Source organism: Colobus angolensis, unplaced genomic scaffold (genome assembly GCF_000951035.1).
Source record: "Colobus angolensis palliatus isolate OR3802 unplaced genomic scaffold, Cang.pa_1.0 Scaffold164, whole genome shotgun sequence".
In the NCBI taxonomy this organism is placed as follows: Eukaryota; Metazoa; Chordata; class Mammalia; order Primates; family Cercopithecidae; genus Colobus; species Colobus angolensis.
The window spans coordinates 921,577-931,015 of NW_012114755.1; the positions used below are offsets into that span (position 1 = coordinate 921,577).

General features: G+C 50.5%; 1 protein-coding gene across 1 annotated transcript in view; it reads right to left on the reverse strand.

Annotated features, from left to right (window-relative positions):
- ABCC8 (ATP-binding cassette, sub-family C (CFTR/MRP), member 8) overlaps positions 1–9,437 on the reverse strand; it is a gene marked incomplete at its 5' end in the record, with an annotated part of 84,039 nt that extends 74,602 nt beyond the window's left edge. Inside the window, 3 exons of the mRNA XM_011937523.1 lie at positions 2,769–2,890; positions 7,556–7,697; positions 9,305–9,437. Coding sequence (XP_011792913.1) covers positions 2,769–2,890; positions 7,556–7,697; positions 9,305–9,437 — 397 coding nt within the window. The remainder of the gene's footprint in view (positions 1–2,768; positions 2,891–7,555; positions 7,698–9,304) is intronic.
- Between the last annotated feature and the right edge of the window lie 2 nt (positions 9,438–9,439).

Consider the following 9,439-nt stretch of genomic DNA (forward strand, 5'->3'; position numbering starts at 1 on the left):
AGCCAGGATGGTCTCGATCTCCTGACCTCGTGATCTGCCTGCCTCGGCCTCCCAAAGTGCTGGGATTACAGGCTTGAGCCACCGCGCCCGGCCTCTTCTGAATTTTCTAATGTGTTTTGTTCCCTCTGCCTTGGGGCCTTCGCACATGCTGTTCCCTCTACCTGAAGCACTCTTTCCTCCCTTCTTCCAGTTAGTTTCTTCAGTTCTCGGCTCAAATATGACTTTCAGAGAACATTTCCTTGGCTTCATCTGGGTTCCAGGATCATGGTTCCTTCATGGAAAAATGTAAGTTGCACCACAGGTCCCCTTTCTGTGGGACTCCATACCCAGGTCAGACATCAGCCTCCTCGGAGGGCCAGCCATTCTCCCAATACGCATTGCCCTCTGTCCCTGCAGCTCACAGGCGCGTCCCCTCCACTTTTCCCTGTTCTAGAATTTCTGGCTCTGTGGAGCCTCCTTTCAAGGGAAGATAACTCCAACAAGGGGAAAGGAGGGAGTTAGTCTTTGTTCCTTAGAAAAGGACAAATCCATCCATGGGTGATAGCTCGTGCTTTACAGAGAACATTCTGTGTTTACCGGAGAATGCGAAGATGAACTCCTCGGATGTCCATACAGGGTGTTTCCAGAGGGCACTGGTCAGCCAGGCCCTGGTGGTTAGTGAAGGGTTCTCTACAGACGAGGTGCCGCTTCAGAAATGGAAGCAGCGTGGCTCTCTGAAGCCTGTATTTAACATCTGCCCTCTCAACCTGCTTCCCCCAGCTCCCATTCATACTCACATGGGGGCCCCTGGGTTAGGGGTAGGGGGATCACCTGGATAATCCTGATGGAGCTCAGATCCCACCTTCTACAGAAAGGCAGACCTGTGATTAGTGCAAGAAACACCCTGTACTCCCTGAACACAACAATGTCACGGGCTTAGCACAGAGCGTGCCAGACTCCAAATGTCAATTCGATGCTGTGATTCCTAAAAATCAGTCTGACTTAATGACACAGTGTGAACACAGTCTAACTGCCAGATGTATAGCCCCAGCCTTAGACACACAGGCTGAACCCCAATACAGAGGCAGACCTGCAGATTGATACCTTTGCCCCAAGGACAGAGTCTGTGGGCCCTTAGACACACAGTGTCGGAAATGATTAGGAGATTGCACAGATGCTAGATTCCCGGCTGTGCCCCTTGACGAGCTAGATTAGTGCTAGTTATTTAACTGCTGAGCCTCAGTTTTCTGATACGGAAAGGGAAAATAATAAAGGTACCTACCTCATAGAGTTGTTGAAAGGATTAAATGAGTTAATATACATCACATAGGTAGGATGGGGCCTGGCATACAGTAAGTACAAAGTGAGTATTTGCCGTTATTATTTTTAACCTCTCAGTTTCAGGGTCCACATTGGAAAATGGGGATATTAACAATACCAATAAGGAGGCTGGGGGAAAGTAGCCTGTGGGACAATGAACATGGCACGGAGCCTGCCCCACAGCACATGCTCAGTAAACATCAACCATCATCCTGTTGCTTCTGCCTGGGACCCCAGTCCTGCAGTATTTAACATTTCAGAAGCTCTAAGTGGGCACTCCTTCCCAAGTCTCTCTAAATGTTAGCAAACCTGAAGTTCTGGTCCCAGAGCCTTTCTCTTCTCTCCCCAGGTGACCTCTTCCAGTCTCAAGCTTTCTTTCTCCCTTTCTTTTTTCTTTTCTTTTCTTTTCTCTTCTCTTCCCTTTCCTTCTTTTCTTTCTTTTCTTTCTTTCCTTCTTTCTTTCTTTCTTGATGGAGTCTTGCTCTGTCACCCAGGCTGGACTGCAGTGGCGCAATCTCAGCTCACTACAACCTCTGCCTCCTGGATTCAAGCGATTCACCTGCCTCAGCCTCCTGAGTAACTGGGACCACCAGTGTGTGCCACCACGCCAAGCTAATTTTTGTATTTTTAGTAGAGGTGGGGGTTTCTCATGTTGGCCAGGCTGGTCTCAAAGTCCTGACCTCAGGTGATCCGCCTACCTCGGCCTCCCAAAGTGCTGGGATTACAGGTGTGAGCCAGGGCACCCGGCCCCAGGCTCAGCCTTTAGATGCCATCTACAAGGCTCACCTCCTGAAAGTGTAGCTCTTACCCTGCCTGACCTCCCCATGAAAGCCCAACTTGACACTTGAGTTGGCTGTCTCTGTGACATCTCAAGCTCGATATGCCCCCAATAGAAAACTTGATCCCACCACAGCCCACCTTCCCCTCCTCTGCCATATCATTTATTGATGCCACAGTTCACCCAGGTGCTCAGGCCCAGAGCCTGTGACTCTTCCTTGCTCCTCTCCTGGCGCCTGCCCTCACCTCCCACTCTTCCCCTTGCTCATTTAGCTTTGCCCACAGTGACATCTTTGCCAAATCTATCCCTATCAGAGGCCTTTGCACTTGTCACTCCCCTTGCAGGGAACACTTTCCCCCAAATACCTGCACACCCACATTTACCAAAGCCCTTCCCTGACCATCCTGTGTAGACAGCAACATGGCCATTGCCCCTACCCCTTACTCAGCTTGATTTTCTTCATAGCATCATCATCACCTATTTGTTTATTTGTTTATTCACTGTATTTGCCCATCTGTCCTCCTTCACCAGACTGTAAGCTCCATGAAGACAGAGATTATTTTTCTTCTATTCCAAATCTCTACTGTCTAGAGCAGTACCTGGCACATAGTGAGTCCTCAGTAAACATTATCTGAAGAAATGAATGAAACATTATCTGAAGAAATGCCCCTCCCTCCTATACCTCACTTACCAATTAGCAGCTTGGGGAAGTTGGAAGTCTCGATGTTGTGATAGTAGACCACAGAGGTGACAGCAGCCATGAACGCCATCCCGGCTGGCATGTACAGGTGGAGGTGGCGGGATTCAGTCACCCTGAGATGGGAGAGAGAAATAGACAGGATGGGGACGTTCTAAGTACTGCAACAGAGCAGCCCAGGCCTTGAATTCCGAAGGCCGAACACTGAACCTTTATAGCATCACTGTATAGGCTGCAGGGCCCTTTAGTTAATGGGCATATTTGGAGTATAGGCTGGGCAGAGCTGCCAGTACGTGGAGTAGAGCTGGATATTTGATCTGGAGGTCTTACTGTGTGCTGAGCCCTAAGCACAAGGGTGGCTGGGATCTCTTGAGCAGTGCAGGGGCCTGTATGCCACAACTCACCCAGTGACAGTCCCATTTAACATGAACAGCATAAGTCAGCATTGGCACCCTCCCCAGGGGCTGTGATAAACTGATGAGAGTCAATATTTATGGAACATTTACCCTGTGCCAGGCACTGTTCTAAGCATGCGATATATATTAACCCACTTAATCGTCATTAAACCCCATCAAGTGGGTACTCTTAGTCTCCCATTTTATGGTTGAGGAAACTGAGGCACGAAGAGGCATTTCTAAGGTTCTGATTTTGTCTTCTCCCTCAGGAGGGGGAATGCGGCAGTCAATACCAGCTCATATTCTTTTCACTTTAACTCACAGAGGCCTCTAGGTGGGTGGACCCTGGCCTGTGGGTAAGACCCAGAGGCAGCCAGAGCCTCCTCCCAGGCCTCAGTCTTCCCCGTGCCTGGTGAAGACGGTCACCTTACTTAGTCATGATCATGCCCTTCCACAGCTCTCTCCTGCAGACAGCAAAACCCACTCTGCTCAGCCTGGAACGAAAGGCCCAGGCTATGTGGCCTCCAGCCACTTTACCAGAGCTGCCCAGCCTGCCCTTTCTGCTCCACCCTGTGGGACTCACTCCATTCCCAGATGGCCTGCTACAGCCTGATGCCTCAGTGCTGCTGTTGTCCACCAGGCTACTCCTATCCAGTGTGCCAAGGGTCCCTGCCCTTGAGAAGCTGATGGTAGGGAGGGGGCTGCCATGCTCAGAGCTAACTCTTGAAGTCAGTAGGCTAGGGAAGTCATATCGCCAATGGACAGAGGCTGAGAGAGGACAAAGGAGGGGGTGGGCAATCAAGGACAGCTTCCTAGAGGAGATGGCACCAGGTTGGACTTTGAAGGATACATAAGAGTTCAGCAGAGAAGGAGGAAGGACATGAGGAGAGCCATCCTGTGACCCCAGTGGGTCTGGTGGGACTGAGGTGCAAGTGTAAAGGCAATGTGGGCTCTCCACCAAAGAGCATCTTCCCCTTATTATGTGCCAGGAGGACCACAGGTTTGCTCCAGCAGCAATGTACCCAGCCCCAGGGGGAATGGATGGCGATTGGTTTAAGCAGTCATGCAATTCCCTACCCCTTTGCCAGTGTTGGTCCACATATTCTGGCCAGTGAGATGTCAAGGAAAGAATAATCTCCCTCATAAAGGAGAGGCATGTCAGGAGCATGCCCTCTCTGCTCATGCTAAGCAATTCCCGGAGCTAGGCAGCCAGCTTGTGACCATGGGGAAGATAGGCTGACACACAGAGGATGGTGTGGAAAGACGGGAAGAGGCTGTGTCCCTGAAAACATCAATGAGCACCAAACCAACCTGAAAAGGCAAACTCCACATTTCTTGTTTAATGAAATGGTAAATATTGATATTCTTTAGTGGATATTCTCCACAAAAGGTCTTCAAACTAATACAGAAGGTACAAGAGAGACAAGGCTAGAGAGCAGTCATGAATGGCAACACTGGGCACAGCCAACGCCCTTCCCGGGGACCTTCAAAACTCTTGCCTCTTTACTCCTTGAAATAATTTTGAAACACCCTCTACTCTCTCACACATTTTTAAGCTGACATCTAACCATGTTTTATCATATGTTGATATAAGTGCTTTTTTTTTGCAATAGGAGGGAGAAATGTTAAAATTTTATAAGATGAAATAAGATGAAGATTAACTGTAATTGAACTAAATATTTCATGGCACGGCTTCATAGAATAGTTTTTAGCTGCTTTGTTAAATAATACACACTGAATTAGTTAAGAAATTAGGTAAAGTTTTATATACGGGCTTTATCCAGTGTATGGTGGTCTGGGAAAATATTGTAGTTTTTTTAAAAAATCTTCTTCACTAACTTATTCTGCTTTGATTGTTCTGAATTCAGAGCATCACGCACAGAAATAATACCCAAAGGAAGAGGAGAAGCGCTACAGGTTTAAGATGGCTTAATTATTCACTAAATGAGGCTTACTCTAAATCAAATCAGGGCAGCCTTAATCAGCCCCCACTCCCACCTACCCCCTAAATTTCCAGACAGCTCTGAAAACCCAGGCTGGATTAGACTAGGGGTATTACAAGGGTCTGTGACTTCTCCTGTCTGCTCTTTTCCTGCCCTCACTCAGGTTTGCCAGCCCCAGGGGTAGGAGCTCACAAAGACCAAATGACAATTACTCAGCTCAAGCTGATCTGTGCCCTGGGGGGAGATGGCCCTTTGCACTGAGCTAAAGCAGAGCAGCCACACACAGGAGGGGCTGCTGACAGCCAGCAGGAGGGCGTCCCTGGACTCATTCATTCCAGTTTCCCACATCCTGGGAATACACAGTCCGCCCAGTGCTCTGCCACTCCCAGCTCTGCACCCTGTCCGTGCTCAAAGTTCATCCTCCACAACCCCATGAAGCAGCCAAGCCAGGGACTACAATGCTTGTTTCACAAGGCTAGAGAACAGTCGCGAATGGTCACACTGGGAACAGCCAACACTCTGCCCAGGGGTCTTCCAAACTCTTGCCTCTTTACTCCTTGAAATAATTTCGAAACACCTTATACTTTCTCACACATTTTTAAGTTGGCATCTAAAATGTTTTATCATATATTTATAAATGCTTATGAGGCCCAGAAAGCCCAAATGACTTGTCCAAAGTCCCATAGCTGGTACATAGCAGAAGTGCTTTCTAAAGACCCAGGTCTTCCTTCTCCAAGGGCAGGGTGTCTTCCTCTGTCACCATCTGGTGAATATTTAACATCTGAGGGCTCGCTGTGGCATTTGTGCTACTTTGGAAGGGGTGTAGGGGTGGGGGTGGAGGCGGACTTGTCACCTGCTTGTCTAGCAGTATGCCTTCTGGTCTTCTTGCTGGTCTGGGGACTTTGATAAGCAGGGAGAGCTGCTGCCTCCAAGGCAAGCAGGTATTACAGAGATCACTGCTGAAGCCAGGATGCAGGGACACTGGGGGAGGGAAGGTGGGGAACGGGAGGGAGGATGAGGGAGCCTATCCCCTGCCATCCAACTACAGGAGCCAGGCAGTGCTGCAGGAGTGCAGTCTGGATAGTCTGATTCCAACTCAGGGGGCACTGGACCTGATACTCAAGCCAAATATTCCTCTCCTCCATCACTCCCTCTCCTGGCAGTCTCTCATTCTTCCTGCTTTCTGGATTCTTCCTTAGTGAGATGGCTGCTCCAGCTCCTCTTCTGTCCTCAACTGCTGACACACCATTTCTGTCTGCAGTTATCGCTCACCTAGACTACTGCAATCAATGCTAAGTGCCACTTCTATTATACCTCTAGCTTCTCCCTGCCTCCAGCCTGCGCTGAACACCTCCTCAGGTTCTCACCTAAAAGTGTTATGCTGATGACATCCCTCTTCTTTTCCAAACTGCTGACCAAATCCAACCCAAACATGCAGTCTAGGATTCACAGTCCTCCTGAGATGCCCCAACCTGGGTTCCCAGCCTCAGCCTCCATTGCTCCCTAGCTTGTGTTTAATGCTCCAGCCCCTGCGCTGCTCCCTAGCCCTACCTGCTTTTCTCTTTGGTGCCTTTTCTCTTCCCTCAGGCACCACAAGCTCTCTCTCTCCTTCTTCCTCTGTGTGTCAGAAACCTAGTCACCCTTCCAGACTCCGCTCCAAAGCCCTCTCAACCACGGAACTTGCCCAACTCTGCCTTCCTCTTGCCTCCCAGAGTACTTATTTGTAACACAGTTTCATTTATTGTCCTAAGGACCCAATAAGTGTTTATGGACTGAATAATGTTTATGTTTATTACATGCCTTGCAGTGTGAATACAAAGATGAACAAGACTCAGATTCTAACTCTTAGGCCTTTCTGACTCAGAAGACAGTTTTGCAAATAGACATAAACTTTAACATGCAGTATGATCTGTGCTGTACCAGAGGTGGGAGGAGTGTGCTGTGAGACCCAAAGAGAAGGTGGGCATAGGGAATGAGGCCAGAGACAGGTGGGACTGACTGTGAAGACCTTGGATGGTGGGCTGAGGATCTGAGACCACATCTTCGAAACAGCTGTGAATCAAGGAAAGGTCTTATGCAAGAGTGGGTGGCATGCTTAGATTTTTTTTTTTTTTTCCAAGAAGGTAACTCCGGCAGCTTGTAGAAGAGACCTGGCATTTTCCACTGCAATTGTGACATTCTAATAGGCTCTAGTATTATTTCGCTGGGACTTAGCATGCAGATCCATGCTCCCTCCACTCTCCTGGACTGATGGCAGGGCCTGGGACTCACTTGTGTCCAATGCCCAGCTCAGAGAGGTTGGCACATAGGAGACATTGAGTTGCTGGATGTAGTAACAAAACATATGGGCTTGTGGAATGCAGGTGAGCTAGCGTCTCCTTCGGCCTTTCAGGAAGTACCCTGTAGCAGATTCACTTTCCTGAGTCCTCAGACAGTCACTCACCCATCAGACAGGATGCCCTCCGCAATCTCACACACCAGGACGAAGAGCAGGATGAAAGTCAGGATCCACCGCAGGTTGTGCCCAGGGAAATGAAGCCACGTGCTGTGATGGATGTGCACCTTGGAGCTCTGACTGCCCCATCCTGCAGGGAAAGGCAGTCAGAGGCAGGATGCCTGCCCACTTGGAGGAGGAGGAGGGTGCATGAACCCCAGAAGGTTGCTTGGGCATTGGGTCCATGGTGTGGGTGACACCTACACATGAGAATCCCCAAGGCTGGTGCACACAAACTAAACGTCCAACTCATTCCGCCTAGTCCTATGCTGGTACCTCCCCCCACCACACCTTTTTTTTTTTTTTTTGGGGGTCTTGCTCTGTTGCCTCTGCTGGAGTGCAGTGCCACGATCCCTGCTCATTGCAGCCTTGATCTCCTAGGCTAAAGTGATCCTCCCGCCTCCTGAGTAGCTGGGACTACAGGCGCACATCACCATGTTCAGCTAATTTTTAATTTTTTGTAGAAAGAGGGGGGTCTCACTATGTTGCCCAAGCTGGTCTCAAACTCCTGGACTCAAGCAATCTTCCTGTCATAGCCCACCAAAGTGCTGGAATTACAGCCGTGAGCCACTGTGCCCTGCCAAGGTACCCCATTATATACGCTAACTTCTTGTGTGACAAGTCATCAGGTTAATAAACCATTTGGTTGAGAACAGAAGTGAAAATGCTGTTCTTTTTTTATTTTTGATGCACATACGAGCACATATTTTGTATGTTTTCTTTCTATTTCTGTCTAACTGTCTTTGTTAATAACTAGCAACTCTGCTTCTGCAGCAACCTCTTGTAAATCTAATTTTGTGACAATCTTTCCTTTCTTCCCCAAAGCTGTACATGAATTTTAAGATTTGCTTTTTTTCTTAAAGTGAATGAACACGTTTTGGGGAGGCAGGGGACACCCTATGAGTTGATAGACTTGACTGGTCTGGAAGAGCCAAGGTCTTGGAGAGAGATGGGGGCGGCGGGACCTCAGTGGAGAGGCACGCACGATTGTCCCGGCCGTGGCCCCCAACTTTGCAAGCAAGGGCGCCGGGGTCGCTGAGTCGGCGAGTCTGAGCTACTTTGCGCAGAGCCTGAGAAGTTGCGCTCTGGAGACACATGCCCGGGTAGGGTGGCGGGGGAAGGGAATCCAAGTCCCTAGCTCTCGCCTCTCCTCGCCCTCTCCTCGCTCGGTCGCGGGCCCGGGACTGTCAAAGACCACCGACCACTGCGGAGCTCAGCCCCGTGAAAGCATAGGGGTTAGCGGGGCCTCCATCCCAGGCTCCGAAGCACAGGCTTCCCTCCTCCCTAGGCCCAGCTGCGGCTGACTGGGAGGGTGCCTTGCGGGAGGGGTGACCCGGCTCTCTAAGCTGCGCCACGGAGGATGAGGCCCGACCCCTCTCCACTTCCCCACCGCGTGCAGAGACCTCCTCTTTCCCTTTCCCCCATCCCAGCTCTTGGCCCTGCAGAAGCAAAACTTGGCGATCCCGTGGGTCACAAACGTCAGCTGTGTTTGGCGCGGGATCGGGGGCACCGGGGGAGTGAAGGGATGAGCTGGTGTGCGAATGCAGGGACCAGCGGGCAGGACACAGGACAGGAGACCCCGGGAACGAGGCTGTCGTGGGCCGGAAGGGGACGCCGAGCGGTGCGGCGCGCAGCGCCTCCTCCTCCTCACTCCCTGCTCTCCCGTCCCCTCCTCCGCTGCTCGCCGCGCGCACTCACCGATGAAGAGGATGGGGAAGGTGATGAAGAGTAGGAAAACGTGCGGCACCACGTTGAGCGCGTCCACAAAGCAGCCGTTGTTGAGGACGCCCTGGTCCACCCGGTAGGCGGCCGAGTGGTTCTCGCTGCCGCAGA